A 19,087-nucleotide genomic window follows, 5' to 3' on the forward strand; every position below is an offset into this window, starting at 1 on the left:
CCTGGAGCCCGCAGCAACTGGTCTCGGAGGAGCCGGACCTGGTGATCCAAGTGTCCCGCTGGCGGATCCGAGCCCACAAGTCGGTGCTGGCGGCCAAGTCCCCGGACATCCTGCGGGTGAAGGAGGTGAGCTACTGGGGACTGCGCCTGCTTATGACATGGCCGGCATGGGCAACGTGCGCCACGACAACCTGGCCGAGGTGGTGAGCGGCGCCCACGTGCTGCAGATGCCCTGTGCTCTGCACTGCACGGCTGAGGCCATGCGGGCCCAGCTGCCTCCACAACTGCTACCATCTGCTGTGCCGCCCCTGGGAATGTGCCGCCCCAAGCAGGTGCTTGTTTTGCTGGTGCCTAGAGCCGGTCCTGTTGGAGGGACAGTAATGCCTGGCTGAGGTGTGACTAGCAATGAGAGTGCAGAGAAGGTGTCACTCACCTGTTTTCAAATGCTCCTCATCTCTCATCGTTCTCTGGGGAATGTGTAGAGCATCTTATGTCTGCTTTGAACATGTTTCTGCTCTCTGAAGAAGTGTATATTTGTTTCCCTCTATACCAAAGGCAACTTAGCTCAGCAGCCATCAATTGGATTTTTCAGTATGTGAATTTGTAGCAATTTGAGCAGGACATGCAGAAGCTTATCCTGTTAAACCTGGATTATTTGATATGGTAATTCCTCTCTTACAGGACTGGGATGGAGCCAATATGTTGCTGGGTCACAAGGGCCAAATTCTGCCCTCAGTTACATCTGTACAGCTCCACTGACCATAGAGATTACACATGGACAAGACCCAGGATCTTCCTGCCAGCGCAGGGTTGTTCCTACACAAGCCAAAGGGGCTGCGCAGGGGGTAATTCAAAGTGGAATTTAGCCCTAACACACTCTGGGTGATTCTCCCCTGCACGGCCCCACATCCACACAGCTGCATCTGAGCAAGGCTGGTGTGAAGATGAGTGTCCAGATCCTGCACCAGACATGAAGGGGTTAGGGAGCTGCCATGGGTTCAAGTAGCCCTGCGCTGCCGCACCTGCCAGGCATGTCAGGACTGGAGGGACGGTTCAAAGGGAGGAAGCCCGGCTCTGCAGGAGGTGGCTCTGGGAGCAGCACAAACCTCTAGTCCCCAACTCCTAGGGTGAGGCCTGGCCGAGGACAGAGCCTGCTCCCATGACTGTGGATGGTCCAGGCACCTTGAGAGGAAGGTGAGTTGGCTAGAAACAGTTGTCTCAGGACACTTTCTGGGGGTGCCCAGAGGACACTGAGCTCGGCTGTGGCTGGCCAGAGGCTCCCTGAAGGAGTCACAGACATGTTGTTGTTATTGTCATTGTCGATCCCTGGAGGTCGAGGATGACTCTTCCACAGGTTTTATAAAAGTTGTTCCTGTGAAAGAAGCCCATGCGTGAGTAGTTTAATATGGAGGAGGCGTTGCACACCGGCAACCACACAAATCTTGGCGGAAGAGGCACCTGTGTCCGGTGGCAAGGAAGTCCAAGACAACCAGGGGTTTCTCCTCCATTGCAGCCTTCATCCGCCTACCTTGCTGTTGAGGGATGATCCAGCTTCATCTGCCTGTTCTGCTGTTAAGGTCTTTGTAGGGCTGAAGGGACCTCAAGAGGTCATCTAGTCCTCTCCCCCACTGGGGCAGGGTTAAGGGGGGGAAGGCCTATGACACATTTGGGACCAGCTGTTTGCTTTTCTTGGGGTTTTATCCTTCTCCGGGCCTAGAAGGGGTTAGCTTCCGTGGAACCAGTCAGAGAGATGAGTTTCTGTCTCAGCCTGTACTGCTGACAGCCTGGTGCTGGCTGACAAGGGGCTGGGTGAGTACAAAACACCCTTGTATCCCAAAGGGGGCGCTGTGAAGGAACCATGCTCTGTACAGACAGATTCATTTCCTGGTTTTTGGTGCTGTCACACTTTGCTCCGAGCAGACAGTGAGTCCTCTTCGTCCTGCTGGGGTGACTTTCTGGGAGTAGGAAATTGAAATGGTCACACTGCCTGGTGTTTGACCCCATCTCCCATAACTGCCTATGGCTCCCAGAATGCCTTGCCTGATTTCTCACAATCCATTGCTGTGCCAAGAATTGTGGTATAAGTACCCAGAGGGCATCGAAACTGCAAAGATAGACCCAGTGCTGTGTGTGGATACAGGGTAAAACTGCGCTGTAGTCAGATAGCTAGTGTGGAAGCACCGCACCATGGCACCCTGCCCTAGCACTGTCATGTCAGCACTTCTGGTACTGCAAACCCTCTGGAGTTACAAAGCAGCAGCTCTTCCCTCCCTGCCTGCCCCTATCATCCAGTGCTCTGTGTGGCCAACTGGGTGCCCCCGAACCAACTAACAGCTGCTGAACATCCTCCTGGGCTCCAGAAAGGACTCCCCATTGGGCTTGCCTGCCCCACGCCTGATCACACCTGCTCAATTCCCTCTTGTATCTCCCTACCACTCCCTTGCTGGTCTGGCCTCTTCAGCTCCTCCTCATTCTCATCCTGCTCCATTACCTCCTCTTCCTGCCTCTGCTCCCCTGCCTCCTGGAGCCCACACCCTGCTCCCTGCCCCATGTGCACTGGCTCCCTGGCATCACCTCCCTCTTGGTCAGTATCTATATCTACACACCTGCATGTGCTGCTTAAAACATTTCCCCTTCCCTTCTCAGTATTGACTCCATCCCCCTCACTCACTTCCACTCCCAGCTGCCACTGATTTCCATTCTCTGTGGGTATGTCTACACTACGAAATTAGGTCGAATTAATAGAAACCGGTTTTATAGAAATCGGTTGTATACAGCCGATTGTGTGTGTCCCCACATAAAATGCTCTAAGTGCATTAGGTCGGCGGACCGCGTCCACAGTACCGAGGCTAGCGTCGACTTCCGGCGCATTGCACTATGGGTAGCTATCCCACAGTTCCCGCAGTCTCCGCCGCCCATTGGAATTCTGGGTTGAGATCCCAATGCCCGAATGATGCAAAACAGTGCCGCGGGGGGTTCTGGGTACATGTCGTCAGGCCCCTCCCCCTCCGTCAGAGCAACGGCAGACAATAGATTCGCGCCTTTTTACCTAGGTTACCTGCGCAGACAACATACCACGGCAAGCATGGAGCCCGCTCAGCTCAGCTCACCGTCACCATATGTCATCTGGGTGCCGGCAGACGTGGGACTGCATTGCTACACAGCAGCAGCAGCTAACTGCCTTTTGGCGGTAGATGGTGCAGCATGACTGGTAGCCTTCATTGGTGATCTGGGTGCTGGCAGCCGTGAGGCTGGCAGCTGTAGGGCTGCATTGCACCAGCCCTTGCCTTTTGCCTTTTGGCAGTAGATGGTTTATTACGACTGGTAACCGTCCTTGTCGGACATCAGTGGCTGGAACTCCGTATGTCCCCCAGTCCCCCATCCCCCCAGTCATATTCTGCTGCCTTCACAATGACGATGATGGCTATCAGTCATAGTATGCCATTTTCTGCCAAGCTCCCTGTTGGATCATTGCACATTAGCAGAGTCTTCCCTGAGCAGCAGATCGTGCAATAGGCCTGAACGCTACTGCCAAGCGCCCAGTATTTGCTGCCAAGCACCCAGAAGATGCCGAGGGCTATCAGTCATGCTGCACCGTCGTCTTAAGATGTAAAAAATAGATTTGTTCTGTATTCATTTGCTTCCCCCTCCCTCCGTCAAATCAACGGCCTGCTAAACCCAGGCTTTTGAGTTCAATCTTTCGGGGGGGGCCATTCTGTGTGACAGTTGTTTGTGTTTCTCCCTGATGCACAGCCACCTTTGTTGATTTTAATTCCTTGTACCTGTACGCCATGTCGTCACTCACCCCTCCCTCCTTTCCTCCCTCCTTCCCCTGGTCCGTCAGATACTAGTTTCGCGCCTTTTTTCAGACCAGGCGCCATAGCTAGCACTGGGATCATGGAGCCCGCTCAGATCACCGCGGCAATTATGAGCACTATGAACACCACACGCATTGTCCTGGAGTATATGCAGAGCGAGGACATGCAAGAGCAAAACCAGGACCAGCCGAGGAGGCGATTGCAGCGCGGCGACGAGAGAGATGAGGAAATTGACATGGACATAAACCTCTCACAAGGCACAGGCCCCAGCAATGTGGAAATCATGGTGTTACTGGGGCAGGTTCATGCCGTGGAACGCCGATTCTGGGCCCGGGAAACAAGCACAGACTGGTGGGACCGCATCGTGCTGAAGGTGTGGGACGATTCCCAGTGGCTGCGAAACTTTCGCATGCGTAAGGGCACTTTCATGGAACTTTGTGACTTGCTTTCCCCTGCCCTGAAGCGCCAGAATACCAGGATGAGAGCAGCCCTCACAGTTGAGAAGCGAGTGGCGATAGCCCTGTAGAAGCTTGCAACGCCAGACAGCTACCGGTCAGTCGGGAATCAATTTGGAGTGGGAAAATCTACTGTGGGGGCTGCTGTGATCCAAGTTGCCAGGGCAATGAGAGACCTGGTGATATCAAGGGTAGTGACTCTGGGAAACGTGCAGGCCATAGTGGATGGCTTTGCTGCAATGGGATTCCCAAACTGTGCTGGGGCGATAGACGGAACCCATATCCCTATCTTGTCACCGGAGCACCAAGCCACCGAGTACATAAACCGCAAGGGGTACTTTTCAATGCTGCTGCAAGCCCTGGTGGATCACAAGGGACGTTTCACCAACATCAACGTGGGCTGGCCGGGAAGGGTACATGATGCTTGCGTCTTCAGGCACTCTGCTCTGTTTCAAAAGCTGGAGGAAGGGATTTTCTTTCCGGACCAGAAAATAACCGTTGGGGATGTTGAAATGCTTATCGTGATCCTTGGGGACCCAGCCTACCCCTTAATGCCATGGCTCATGAAGCCGTACACAGGCAGCCTGGACAGGAGTCAGGACCTGTTCAACTACAGGCTGAGCAAGTGCCGAATGGTGGTGGAATGTGCATTTGGACGTTTAAAAGCGCGCTGGCGCAGCTTACTGACTCGCTCAGACCTTAGCGAAAAGAATATCCCCATTGTTATTGCTGCTTGCTGTGCGCTCCACAATATCTGTGAGAGTAAGGGGGAGACATTTATGGCGGGGTGGGAGGTTGAGGCAAATCGCCTGGCTGCTGATTACGCGCAGCCAGACACCAGGGCGGTTAGAGGAGCACAGCAGGGCGTGGTGCGCATCAGAGAAGCTTTGAAAACGAGTTTTGTGACTGGCCAGACTACGGTGTGAAACTTCTGTTTGTTCCTCCTTGATGAACCCTCCGCACACACACCCCCACCCGGTTAACTCTACTTCCCTGTAAACCAACCACCCCACCCTCCCCTACCCTCCCCCCTTCGAGCACCACTTGCAGAGGCAATAGAGTTATTGTTACTTCACATTCATGCATTCTTTATTAATTCATCACACAACTAGGGGGATAATTGCAAAGGTAGCCCGGGATGGGTGGGGGAGGAGGGAAGGAAAAGGACACACTGCAGTTTAAAACTTTAAAACTTTAACACTTATTGCTCGGGCAATCATCTGGGGTGGAGTGACTGGTTGGCCGGAGGCCCCCCCACCGTGTTCTTGGGCGTCTGGGTGAGGAGGCAATGGGACTTGGGGAGGAGGGCTGTTGGTTACACAGGGGCTGTAGCGGCGATCTCTGCTCCTGCTGCCTTTCCTGCAGCTCAACCATACGCTGGAGCATATCAGTTTGATGCTTCAGCAGCTGGAGCATCGACTCTTGCCTTCTGTGTGCAAGCTGATGCCACCTATCATCTTCAGCCCGCAACTTGCTCTGTTCCTCCCGCGATTCAGCACGCCACCTCTCCTCTCGCTCATATTGGGCTTTTCTATAATCAGTCATTGACTGCCTCCACGCATTCTGCTGTGCTCTGTCAGCGTGGGAGGACATCTGTAGTTCTGTAAACATGTCATCATGCGTCCTTCGCTTTCGCTTTTGAATCTTTACTAGCCTCTGTGAAGGAGAAACATTTGCAGCTGGTGGAGGAGAAGGGAGAGGTGGTTAAAAAAGACACATTTTAGAGAACAATGGGTACACTCTTTCACGTTAAATTTTGCTGTTCACATTACACAGCACATGTGCTTTCGTTACAAGGTCGCATTTTTCCTCTTATATTGAGGGCCTGCCGGTTTGGTGTGAGAGATCACTCACGCAGTGCCAGGCCACAGATTTCAGCTTGCAGGCAGCCATGGTAAGACACAGTCTTTGGGCTTTTTTAACCTTCTTAACATGTGGGAATAGTTTCAAACAGTACTGCTCTCATTACCCATACCAAGCACCCGTTGGGTTGGCCATTTAAAATGGGTTTGCAATGTAAAAGGAGGGGCTGCGGTTTCAGGGTTAACATGCAGCACAAACCCAACTAATTCCCCTCCCCCCCACACCCAATTCTCTGGGATGATCACTTCACCCCTCCCCCCCACCGCGTGGCTAACAGCGGGGAATATTTCTGTTCAGCAGACCAGGAAGGGGCACCTCTGAATGTCCCCTTAATAAAATTGCCCCGTTTCAACCAGGTGACCGTGAATGATATCACTGTCCAGAGGATAACAAAGAGCGATAAGGAATGGATGTTGTCTGCATGCCAGCAAACACCTGGACCATACGCTGCCATGCTTTGTTATGCAATGATTCCAGACTACGTGCTACTGGCCTGGCGTGGTAAAGTGTCCTACCATGGCGGACGGGATAAGGCAGCCCTCCCCAGAAACCTTTTGCAAAGGCTTTGGGATTACATGAAGGAGAGCTTTCTGGAGATGTCCCTGGAGGATTTCCGCTCCATCCCCATACACGTTAACAGACTTTTCCAGTAGCTGTACTGGCCGCGATTGCCAGGGCAAATTAATCATTAAACACGCTTGCTTTTAAACCATGTGTAATATTTACAAAGGTACACTCACCAGAGGTCCCCTGTGTGCCCTCAGGGTCTTGGGTGAGTTCGGGGGTTACTGGTTCCAGGTCCAGGGTGACAAACATATCCTGGCTGTTGGGGAAACCGGTTTCTCCACTTCCTTGCGGCTGTGAGCTATGTACATTTTCTCCATCCTCCTCTTCCGAACCCTCTTCCCTGTGTGTTTCTCCAGTGATGGAGTCATACCACACGGTTGGGGTAGTGGTGGCTGCACCCTCTAGAATGGCATGCAGCTCCGTGTAGAAGCGGCATGTTTGCGGCTCAGCCCCAGACCTTCCGTTTGCTTCTCTGGCTTTGTGGTAGGCTTACCTTAGCTCCTTAATTTTCACGCGGCACTGCTGTGCGTCCCTGTTATGGCCTCTGTCCTTCATGGCCTTGGAGACCTTTTCTAATATTTTGCTATTTCGTTTACTGCTTCGGAGTTCAGCCAGCACTGATTCATCTCCCCATATGGCGAGCAGATCCCGTACCTCCCGTTCTGTCCATGCTGGAGCTCTTTTGCGATCCTGGGACTCCATCACGGTTACCTGTGCTGATGAGCTCTGCGTGGTCACCTGTGCTCTCCACGCTGAGCAAACAGGAAATGAAATTCAAACGTTCGCGGGGCTTTTCCTGTCTACCTGGCCAGTGCATCTGAGTTGAGAGTGCTGTCCAGAGCGGTCACAATGAAGCACTGTGGGATAGCTCCCAGAGGCCAATAACGTCGAATTCCGTCCACACTAACCCAATTCCGACCCCCTAAGGCCGATTTTATCGCTAATCCCCTCGTCGGAGGTGGAGTAAAGAAACCGGTTTAAAGGGCCCTTTAAGTCGAAAGAAAGGGCTTCGTCGTGTGAACGTGTCCAGGCTTAATTCGATTTAACGCGGCTAAAGTCGACCTAAACCCGTAGTGTAGACCAGGCCTGTGACATTGTTCAGGAAGGAGTACATTCAAGTCCCTGTGGGGCAAGGCTGTGAGCAGTGGCTGATTCCTACTGCCAGCCCTTAACACACAGCAGGTGGGGACTCCAGCACTGAAGTTTAATCACATGCTGTTTGGGATGTAATTGGCTCTGCATGAGAACCCTGTGCACAGGAAAGGCTTCTTCCTTATCAGGCAGGGTAAGAACTTGCTCCTGGTACTGAGCAGTGCAGATCTTGCCAGGAAACCTCACCCCTTCTCTTCACAACTTGGGTTTATTATGAACAACTCAGGATGTGGAATTTGATCCTTGTTTGCAAGAGGTGGAACAGAGAGACCCGGCCCTTTTTCCTGGTCTCCATGGGACCTAGCTCTTGTTCCCCAGCCTATTTACAGAGCAGGGAGCCCTCCCAGCCTTTATTTTCTAAACCCATCACACCCCTCCACCGCTAGAGACCTCAGGCCCAGACCCTCTGCTCTGGCCAAGCTGCACTTGGTGCAGGGGCAGAGTTTAGGGAAGAGGGTGGAAGGCTCACACATGGCTGTCAGCTACCTGTGTGTTCCCCTCACCTTGGGGCCTGGCGTGACTTAGAGAACCTGCAGCGCTGCTCTAAGTTGTGCCCGGCTGCCTGTGACTCCAGTGGGATGTTCCAGCAGCCAGGGATTGCCAGAGTCAGCTGAACTCCAGCCTCCCCTCCTTTCCCCTGCCCTCATCCCCTGCACTGGGGACAGCAGTGGGGTGAGTAGGAGCCACGGTGCCAGCTCTCAGGCACCTGGGGATTCTCCAGTGCAGGGGAATCCTCAAGAAGTCAGCTGAGCAGCTCTATAGCCTCTATGTAGGACCGGCTCCAGCTTTTTTACTGCCCTAAGCGGCGAAGCAAAAAAAAAAAAAAGCTGTGATCGGTGGCAGTTGTACCATGCTGCTTCATTCTTCTGCGGTGGGTCCTTCCCTCCGAGAGGGAGTGAGGGACCCGCCACCAAATTGCCACCGAAGACCCAGATGTGCCACCCCTTTCCATTGGCCTTTTTGGCCCATCCTTCTCATGGCAGACAATTTAGGGCTTGTCCGCAACCCCACTGGCCAGAGCTCAGCCCTGTCATCTCTGGTCTCCTCGGGGTCCCTGTGTATTGTCCTCCTGTCACCCAGCCTTAGCAATTGCCTCTCCCCTCCTGCTTGCAGGCTGCTCCACCCCCACATGTCCTGGTGCTGCTGCTCCCAGCCCGCCAGCCACAGCCTGCTTCCCTGATCAGCTGTCACCTTCCCACCTGCCTCCTTGCCCTGGATCTCAGGATACCACTGCCCGGCTTTTTGTCCTCGCTGCCTGCAGCCTGCTGCTCACTCTCACCCACACTGGCCATCTCTCTCTCCCGGCCTGATCCCTTCTGTCCACAGGATGTCACATCTCTTTCCTTGTCATTCTGGTTAACACAGCACCCCCTACTGGTGAGATGCTAATCTAGGTCCGTCCTCTACCAGAATAGCCTAGGGCTTAGTCCTTTCTCTTCATACCATTCTAGAGGGGGCAGTATCCAGTAGGGAACCAGCAGGTCATTACAGGATATTGTTAGGATTACCCCACCTACTAGAAATAGACCCTCAATCTACCTTTCCCTTCAACTCATCTGAACAATCACATATAGAACACATAGTAACTGACACAACACCTGCACATGGTAAAGTATTCCCTCCAGGGCTTGTAGTGTTTAAGTTGTGAGGGTGTGTTTCTATTGGGGTCCCACAGTTCTTGGCCCTATGCTTTGTAACATTTTTATCAATGACCTGGCAGACAACATAGTATCACTGATAAAGTTTACAGATGACACAAAAATTGCAAAATGGGAAATAATGCAGAGATTTAGAGCACAAGTCACTGCTACAGAGGGATCTGTATTGCTTGGGAAATTGGGCGCAAGTGAACAATATGTGCATTTTAGTACAGATCAATAGAAACGTGTACCTCTAGGAACAAAGAATGTAGGCCACACTTACAGGGTGGGGAACCCTATCCTGGGAAGCAGTGACTGAAAAAGACTTGAGGGGGTACGGTGGATAATCAGCTAAGCATGAGCTCCCAGGGCGATGCTGTGGCCAAAAGCGCTAATAGATGTATAAACAGAAGAATCTCGAGTAGGAGTCAAGGTTATTTTACCTCTGTATTTGGCACTGGTGTGACGGCTGCTGGAATATTGTGTCTAGTTCTGGTGCCCACAGTCCAAGAAGGATGTTGATAAATTGGAGAGGGTCCTGAGAAGAGCCATGAGAATAATGCAAGGATTGGAAAACCTGCCTGATAGTGACAGAGTTCAATCCACTTAGCTTGGGAAAGAGAAGGATAAGGGGAGACATGATCACAGTGTCCAAGTACCTCATGGGGAACAAATATTTGATAGGTTTCAGAGTAGCAGCCGTGTTAGTCTGTATCCGCAAAAAGAACAGGAGTACTTGTGGCACCTTAGAGACTAACAAATTTATTAGAGCATAAGCTTTCGTGGGCTACAACCCACTTCTTTGGATGCATATTGAGTGAAACATATCGAGGAGATATATATACACACACATACAGAGAGCATGAACAGGTGGGAGTTGTCTTACCAACTCTGAGAGGCCAATTAAGTAAGAGAAAAAAAACTTTTGAAGTGATAATCAAGGTAGCCAAGTACAGACAGTTTGAACTCAAGCTGGTCACACAGTTCCTCATAGGTCTTATAGGGCAGAGGGGAGATGTTTTTAGCTTCTGCTTCAAACCACTTCAATAAATCCAGCTTTATTTCAGAGGTTGTTTTAAAATTTAACATTTTCTCTATGTCATTTAGTCTCTCTTTATTTAAGAGACCAAACAAGAAACGTACTGTTAACATCAAATAATTATTTTTAGATGTTCCATAAGTTTTTAGCAAGTGGTTCACATCTTTCTTAGAAGTCAATGATTTTTTCATTGTCTCTTCATCTTCCTCTAGCACATAGAACATAGCTGCAAAAAACTCTTGGAAGGTCAAGTGAATGAAGCTGTAGACACTCTCACATTCAGTATCTTTTTGAAAAATACTTTTAATCAGAAAGAGAGACTGAATGTTAGACAAGGATAAATTGTGTTTCTTCAGATCACCTTCTTCAAACAGTATTTTCTGTTTTAAAATTCCATCTGCAGCCAATGAGCAAAGCTTCCACAGGTTAGTTTTAGATTCTTGTATTGAGCCAGTGAGATGACCAGTTAGTAAATTGGTCAGAAAGAGCAAATATACCGAGGTGGTTGTTTTTGAAGTTTGTGCAAGATCTTCCCCTCTTTCCATCTGTTGCTTCATAACCGTGCAGATGATCCAACACACAATGGGGACAAAGCACATGGTGAAGAGCATTTCATTTTCTTTGACAAAATTAAAGGCTTGTGTTGCTTTCTTTTCATCACAAAAGAATTTATGAAAATATTCTTTCCTGTCATCTCCAGAAAATCCCATTATTTCTGCATAACATGGAAACCTCAAATTCTGCTGTAGTTTCTCCAGAGCAGTTGGTCTTGTAGTGATTAGTAAGAAGGATTTTTGAAGAACTTTTTTTCTCAGTAAACTGCACAGGATGGTTTTCACTGGCTTCTTCTCAAATGGGTCAGTGCACAGACTAACTTCATCAATATCTAGCAAGGAACTCAATTCATCAAAACCATCTATTACAAACAGGAGTTTTTCTGGCTTCTTAAAGATTTCTTTAATTGATCCTACTCCATCAGGAAAATTGTTTAAAAGCAAATCAGCAACACTTTGTTCTGCAGTAACACGGTTTATTTCTCTGCAATTTATATAGAAAACATAATCAAACTTTTTCTGATAGAGTTTTCCAGCTGCCCAGTCCAACATGATCTTTCTTGCTGTCATTGTTTTCCCAATTCCAGCAGCTCCCTGCAGCACAACAGTTCTTGGGATTTCCCGATTTCTACCAGGGTCAAATAAAACACTAATCTTAGTGTGACTGGTTTGTTGAGCCATCAATTCTGCATGTCTCCTTCCTCTGGTGATTATTTCATGTTCTTTCTCCTCCCGCTGCCGATGTTCCTTTACAATAAGCAGTTTTGTGTATCTGTTGTTTAGACTTACATATTCACCCAGGCGAGCATTCCTGTCTTCTATTATTTGGTATTCTTCTTGTATATGTTCTCTATACTTCTTCTGGTAATCTAATTCAATGACAATGGCATGAAGCATTAGACGTACTGAGTACAGCTGATCAAACAAAGGTCATGTGAACTGCCATTCATCGGTTATATCCAAAAGTTGGACAGGACAAAATATTGGTGGCATTCTACTCTTTCCATTCTCCCCCTCCCCTTTCACCCAGCATTCCCACCATCATGTGACTTGATATTTTGCTAGAATTTTACAGATTAAAAATAGTCTCATCTTTTATAGTTTAATTATTTTGTCCTTGATCCTCTATCATCTTTGTTCTGATTCATCAATGCAATTAAGCTCAGATTTAAGTCCCATTACAATAAATGAGATTTGAGCATGTGCTTAAAGTTAAGAATTTGCTTAAGTGTTTTTCTGAATAAGGATAATTTGGCTCATTTGTTTTTTGTTCATTCTGATTTTTTCTTCTAATTTCTATCTTAATTCTTTATTCTCCTCCCACTTTTGTCTTCTTTTGTCATTTTAAACTACTTCTCTTCTTGCCCCTTGGTTGTGTTTTCTCTTCTCTCCTGTTTGCTAGCTCTTTTAATTTCTTTCTGTTTTTCTCACCTCTACATACTCTTCTCTGCCTCACCCTGCACCCCCATTCCTTGATACTGCCACTCCAAATACTGGAGGACAGGATTGGACTGGGCCCATCTTTAATCCAAGTAGTGCAGGGTGGGAGGTGGAGTGCCACTGTTTCAGTGGACAGCTGACTTGCTTATGAAGGCCCTGTCTTCACTACGGGCCAAGATCCCTAGCTTCACTACATCTTCCATGATGCGTCATTGTTTTCTCCCTTGCTGAGCCACATGATGCATCATGGGAGATGTAGTCCAGAGAGGGAGCCTGGCCAGGAAAGAAGAAAGAATGCACATGAACTATGACTCCCGTACAGCACACCAGCAGCAGTTCAGTTGTGTTAGAAAGACATGCTTTAAAATGTTTTAGGCCACGGGCACCATTAAACCAGTCTACAGGCTGTGTGCGTAGGGCCAAACCATATGAGCACACTTTAAGAAAATAAAAACGTGTTCTAGCCTGAGTAGGAGCACACAGACCAACCACAATACATTAATTGATTCAGCAGCATTCACATGTGAACCATTTCTAGAAATGGTCATTACACAATTCCTAATACAGTGTAAATTGAGCCACTAAGTGCACAGGAAATGGCTTCTTCCTAGGAAACACCCCTGCATGTGTCAGTGTGGGATTCGTCCCTCTATAACATTTTGAACATAACAGTTTAATTTATTTGTTCTTTTTTCGTAGATCAATTGTGCACTCCTTTAATTACATTTATTGTTGTTCTCTGAGTTCCCTCTGTTTGGGATGCATCCACCCGGCATAATTGGACTAAGAGGTGGATGCAGTATTCTAAGCACAGTCTTACCAGAGTCTTTCAGAGAGGGATGATCTTCTCCCTGCTCCTTGGCGTGGTGTATCTCTGCACGTGGTCCCAGATCCCCTTGTCTGTTGTTCCCTCTTCCTTCTTCTTCAACTTTTGCTGTTTTCTCCTTTTCCTTTGAAAAATCTAATTGCAATAATACCATAGCTTTTAAGGCCAGAAGGGACCACTCGATCATGTAGTCTGATGTCCCATACGTCACAGGCAACCAACAACCCCCAGCCCCAGCACATGAAACCCAACAACCAAAATGAGACCAAAGTATTACAGTCCACAGGAGACTCGACTATTATGTGCCACAGGCAGAGGATAAGAGGGACCGAGGTGCACCAGTGTTTGAGGCACACTCAATGGCAGGGAAATGATTACCCCAATAATCCTGCCTAGCGTCCCGGACACACACACTGCAGAGCAGAGCCGACCCATCCATAAGATGGACCAGGCCAACTGCCCCGAGCCCTATGTTTTGGGGGGCCCCACACTTCAGGGGGATGTGGGGTCCAGGGAGGTACCCAAGGGATTAGCAGGTGGCCTGGCACCAGCAGCAGGCATCAGGCCCGTCCCCACACTCACCAGTGGGAAGCGGACATAGCAATCCGGCTCCAGCCCACCCCACTCTGCTATGCTCTGTCCCACCCTGCCAGCTCCCAGCATCACTTGGGGGAGGGGGCGGGGGCTTGGCAGAAGGGGTGGAGTGAGGATGGGGAGGGGGTGAAGCTGGTGTGGGGGTTTGGAGGAAAGGCTGGCATGGGGGCGGGGCCTGGGGTGGAGGGGGGTGTTGTTCCAGGCCCTGCACCCTCCTATGGACGGCCCTGATACAGAGGAAAGGAGAAAAAACCTAAAGTCACGGCCAATCTGCCCTGCTGTTTTACATGCACAAGTTAGAAAATCCTACCCAGGGTTTTATCATGGCATTGCCATCTCACCATAACCAGTGTCACTGATGCTATTGTTATAATAGAGCTAGATTGGACCTGGCATTTACACAGGTGCAGAGGGAGAAGGCAGGGTCCTAATTGCACATCCTTGTAATTCCCACACAAGAACCAGAGATAATTGCAGTACCTGCTCTCAGGGGAGCACAGGAACTGTATCCTTGGGGGAAACCCAGTACCCCGAAGGGTCAATGAAAAGCAGAGAGGAGGTAGAGCTCTGAGCCTGTTCCCCTTCACAAGCTAAATATGAGTCAACAGTGTGATGCTGTTGCAAAAAAAGCAAACGTGATTCTGGGATGTATTAACAGGTGTGTTGTGAGCAAGACACGAGAAGTCATTCTTCCGCTCTACTCTGCTCTGGTTAGGCCTCAGCTGGAGTATTGTGTCCAGTTCTGGGCACCGCATTTCAAGAAAGATGTGGAGAAATTGGAAAGGGTCCAGAGAAGAGCAACAAGAATGATTAAAGGTCTTGAGAACATGACCTATGAAGCAAGGCTGAAAGAATTGGGTTTGTTTAGTTTGGAAAAGAGAAGACTGAGAGGGGACATGATAGCAGTTTTCAGGTATCTAAAAGGGTGTCATAAGGAGGAGGGAGAAAACTTGTTCACCTTAGCCTCTGAGGATAGAACAAGAAGCAATGGGCTTAAACTGCAGCAAGGGAGATCTAGGTTGGACATTAGGAAAAAGTTCCTAACTGTCAGGGTGGTTAAACACTGGAATAAATTGCCTAGGGAGGTTGTGGAATCTCCATCTCTGGAGATATTTAAGAGTAGGTTAGATAAATGTCTATCAGGGATGGTCTAGACAGTATTTGGTCCTGCCATGCGGGCAGGGGACTGGACTCGATGACCTCTCGAGGTCCCTTCCAGTCCTAGAATCTATGAATCTATGAATCTATGAATCTGACTGCTGAGCAGGAGCAGCACACATGGGACAATATTTTTATTTTTTTATTTTTTTTCCCCACCATGGAAAATTTTGAGGTTTTGGTAGGAAACAAAACAAAACAAACAGAAAACCTTGAAAACCAAAAAGTTTTGGCTGAAAACCAAAATTTCAATAAAAAAATGCTGCTGCAATGTGTTATGGAAATTTTAGTTTGTTTGTCTCATGCTCCCATTCTCCTTTATGGGCCAAGATCCCTAGCCTGACTACATCTTCCATGATGCACCATGGTTTTCTCTCTTGCTGAGCCACCATGGCGCATTATGGGAGATGTAGTCCAGAGAGGGAGCCTGGCCCATAGAGAAGAAAGGGGTCATGAGACACCTGAGCTATGACTCCCATACAGCACTTCAGCAGCATTTCAGAATCAAATTTTTTCTGTTTTCATAAGAAAAGTTTGTTTTTCCCATGGAATGCTGACAATTTTCACACAAAAGAATTGTTTTGACAAAAACCCAATTTTCTGTTGACAATGTGCTGTACCCTGTTAGTCACACTTCCCATGCATGCCTGGCAGCTCAAGAAGATTGTGGTTGCTGGGAATAAGGGACTGAATGTCTCTTTGATCATTGCTGGCCAGGAGCAAGGCTTACAAAAGTTTCCTAAGCCTAAAAGCATTTGCACCCGTCTTTCCAAAGCATTTCTCTGATCCAAGAATTCACAAAACATTGGCTATTGAAACATGAGTGTCACCTAATTTATCTATTATGTTTTTCAATATTTTTGTTTGTTAAAATGATGTAAAATGTCAAAGTTTCACAAATTTAAACAATAGTTAATATTTGTCCCTTAGCAGTTTCCCTTTTCCAGCAAAATCAGAGCTCCCTACTGCTGCTGTCACCACAAGAGGCACCACACTGGCCCAAGGAGGCTCAATGATGATGATGATGCAAAAATCTCTCTGATATGTGCAGACGTGCTCTGTGCCCTCCAACCCTCCCCTGCTCCCCCCATTCCCTGGCAGCACAACTCCAGTGGAGCCACATTGTCCCAGGGATCTGCCTGCATGGATGGAGCTCTGATAAACAGCCCATACAGCCCCAGGCCAGTTAGTGACATGTCCAATGGGACTTGGGAGATAATGTGTTTCCCCCTCCCTGGCCTTGCTCTGGCCTTACTCCTTCTCCTCAGCTTTTTGCCCTAGCTCACCTCCCTCTCTCTATGGATCCCATGCCCACCACAAATGCAGCAGCATGCACAGAGCTGACCTCCAGGCTCTAGGAAGGGTTAGCCCTTAGGTACATCTCAAACAGATCTATGTAATTCTGTTGTTAAGTCCACTGGGTGTATTTAGGTGCCTTCAGCCTCCAGCTACAGAAATGCAGACGCTGCTTCATCCTTTCACCCCTCATGATTGGTTTGATGTTTAAAGGCTGTCCTCACAGGGAAAAGGTTTAGAAACTACAACTAACAAGAATAAAAAGACCCAAGATCTCCCTTAGGGGGGAGATGCTCTGCTGTGCGCTATAGCTGCGGCCACAGCAGTGTCTGATTGTTCTTCCCCCCTCCTCCCCTCCCTCAGTTGCAGCTCCCTGATCCTGAGGCTGGGGCTAGTTCTCAAATGGTCTGAGCTTGAGGGTTGTTCTAAATTATACCAGCCGGCTGTGATCCCAAGTGGCCAGTAGAGCTGCAGAAATTGCTGGAGCACCATAGTGCTCGTTCCACGCCTGCTGTGCTAGGGACTGCACGAGATGGTGGCACAGGAGAAGCCTAGGCCAGTTCTCTGCTAGCTGGGGATTCCCCTTCCGCTTTCTGCTACATTCCTTGTGCCATTAGACCTGGCATTGTTTATATGTCTCTTAAATTTTGTGGTAAACTGTATATGAACTGTTTAATGGACAAACTAAAATTACCTTGTGTTAATCTGCATAGTTAATTGCCAGTGCTGTTTGGGAAACAAGGAGTCACATCAAAAGAATATTGTTCACCCAGGACTGAATGGTCAAGAGGCTTCTGGAAATATATAAAAGCCTTGGGACCTGATCCTTTTTTATCTCAGATCTGCTTCCGGTTTCATGCTGGAGAAACCTAAGCCATACGGATTTGGATCCCAGTCATTGACTGGAATCACACTGAACATGGACATTGGGAAGCATTCATGGAATTCTGCCTGTTCCTAGAGAAGGGCGACAAAGGTGTGACAAGATTATGGCGATCAACAGATGGCTCAGGCAGTGGTGCTATAAGGAGGGCTTTGTGATGTATGGCCACTGGGAAGCATTCATGGACAGAGTACTGTTCTCTTGGGATGGACTTCACCTGAGTAAGGAGGGAAATAGACTTCTAGGATGGAGGCTGGCACAACTGATTAAGAGAGCTTTAAACTAGGAAATTGGGGGAGATGGTTGGGAGATGTCCAGGTAATCTCCACGCCAGAATTTAACATTGAGAAGGAAGAAAACAAAGTAAGAAAGGATACAGCCGTGGGTAAGAGAATGGACGTAAGGAGGAAGGGTTGTGTAGATACCAGTCTAATAAGTGATACTGGTGGTAGAATGTCTGTGCCTAATCGGGTAAAGAATGTCAGTGAAGCCAAATGGCAAAAATTAAGATGTTTGTACACTAATGCGAGAAGCCTAGGTAACAAAATGGAGGAACTAGAGCTACTGGTGCAGGAAGTGAAACCAGATATTATAGGGATAACAGAAACATGGTGGAATAGTAGTCATGACTGGAGTACAGGTATTGAAGGCTATTTGCTGTTTAGGAAAGACAGAAATAAAGGCAAAGGTGGTGGAGTAGCATTGTATATCAATGATGAGGTAGACTGTAAAGAAATAAGAAGTGATGGAATGGATAAGACAGAGTCTGTCTGGGCAAAATCACATTGGGAAAGAAAGCTTCTAGAGCTTCCCCTGAGATAGTGCTTGGGGTGTGCTACAGACCGCCGGGATCCGATTTGGATATGGATGGAGACCTCTTTAATCTTTTTAATGAAGTAAACACTAATGGGAATTGTGTGATCATGGGAAACTTTAACTTCCCAGATATAGACTGGAGGACAAGTGCTACTACCAGTAATAGGGCTCAGATTTTCCTGGATGCGATAGCTGATAGATTCCTTCACCAAGTAGTTGAAGAACCAACAAGAGAGGATGCCGTTTTAGATTTGGTTTTGGTGAGTAGTGAGGACCTCATAGAAGAAATGGTTGTAGGGGACAACCTTGGTTCAAGTGATCATGAGCTAATTCAGTTCAAACTGGATGGAAGGATAAACAAATATAGATCTGGGACTAGGGTTTTTTATTTTAAAAGGGCTAACTTTAAAGAATTAAGGAAATTAGTTAGGGAAGTGGATTGGACTGAAGAACTTGTGGATCTAAAGGTGGAGGAGACCTGGAATTACTTCAAGTCAAAGTTGCAGAAACTATCAGAAGCCTGCATCCCAAGAAAGGGGAAAAAATTCAGGGGCAGGAGTTGTAGACCAAGCTGGATGAGCAAGCGTCTCAGAGAGGTGATTAAGAAAAAGCAGAAGGCCTACAAGGAGTGGAAAATGGGAGGGATTAGCAAGGAAAGCTACCTTATTGAGATCAGAACATGTAGGGATAAAGTGAGAAAGGCCAAAAGCCATGTAGAGTTGGACCTTGCAAGGGGAATTAAAACCAATAGTAAAAGGTTCTATAGCCATATAAATAAGAAGAAAACAAAGAACGAAGAAGCGAGACTGCTAAACACTGAGGATGGAGTGGAGGTTAAGGATAATCTAGGCATGGCCCAATATCTAAACAAATACTTTGCCTCACTCTTTAATGAGGCTAATGAGGAGCTTAGGGATAATGGTAGGATGACGAATGAGGATATGGAGGTAGATATTACCGCATCCGAGGTAGAAGCCAAACTCGACC

The 19,087-nt window shown here is 48.2% G+C and overlaps 2 protein-coding genes across 2 annotated transcripts in view; both read right to left on the reverse strand.

Moving 5' to 3' along the window:
• The window catches only part of LOC112117582 (NACHT, LRR and PYD domains-containing protein 3-like), a 475,696-nt gene that overhangs the window by 453,176 nt on the left and 3,433 nt on the right, over nucleotides 1–19,087 (reverse strand). The gene's annotated exons all lie outside the window — the stretch shown is intronic.
• Nucleotides 9,402–11,984, reverse strand: LOC113406318 (NACHT, LRR and PYD domains-containing protein 3-like). Its single transcript, XM_026650502.1, has 2 exons — nucleotides 10,449–11,984; nucleotides 9,402–9,410 (listed from the first exon to the last, which is right to left on the reverse strand). Exons 1-2 carry the CDS (start codon nucleotides 11,982–11,984, stop codon nucleotides 9,402–9,404), a joined length of 1,545 nt encoding a protein of 514 aa, XP_026506287.1.

This window comes from Terrapene carolina, unplaced genomic scaffold (assembly GCF_002925995.2).
Source record: "Terrapene carolina triunguis isolate 2854851 unplaced genomic scaffold, T_m_triunguis-2.0 Scaffold90, whole genome shotgun sequence".
In the NCBI taxonomy this organism is placed as follows: domain Eukaryota; kingdom Metazoa; phylum Chordata; order Testudines; family Emydidae; genus Terrapene; species Terrapene triunguis.

Coding starts and splice junctions, on each gene's coding strand:
- LOC113406318 (XM_026650502.1), bottom strand. CDS start 11,984: ATGCTTCATGCCATTGTCATTGAATTAGATTACCAGAAGAAGTATAGA.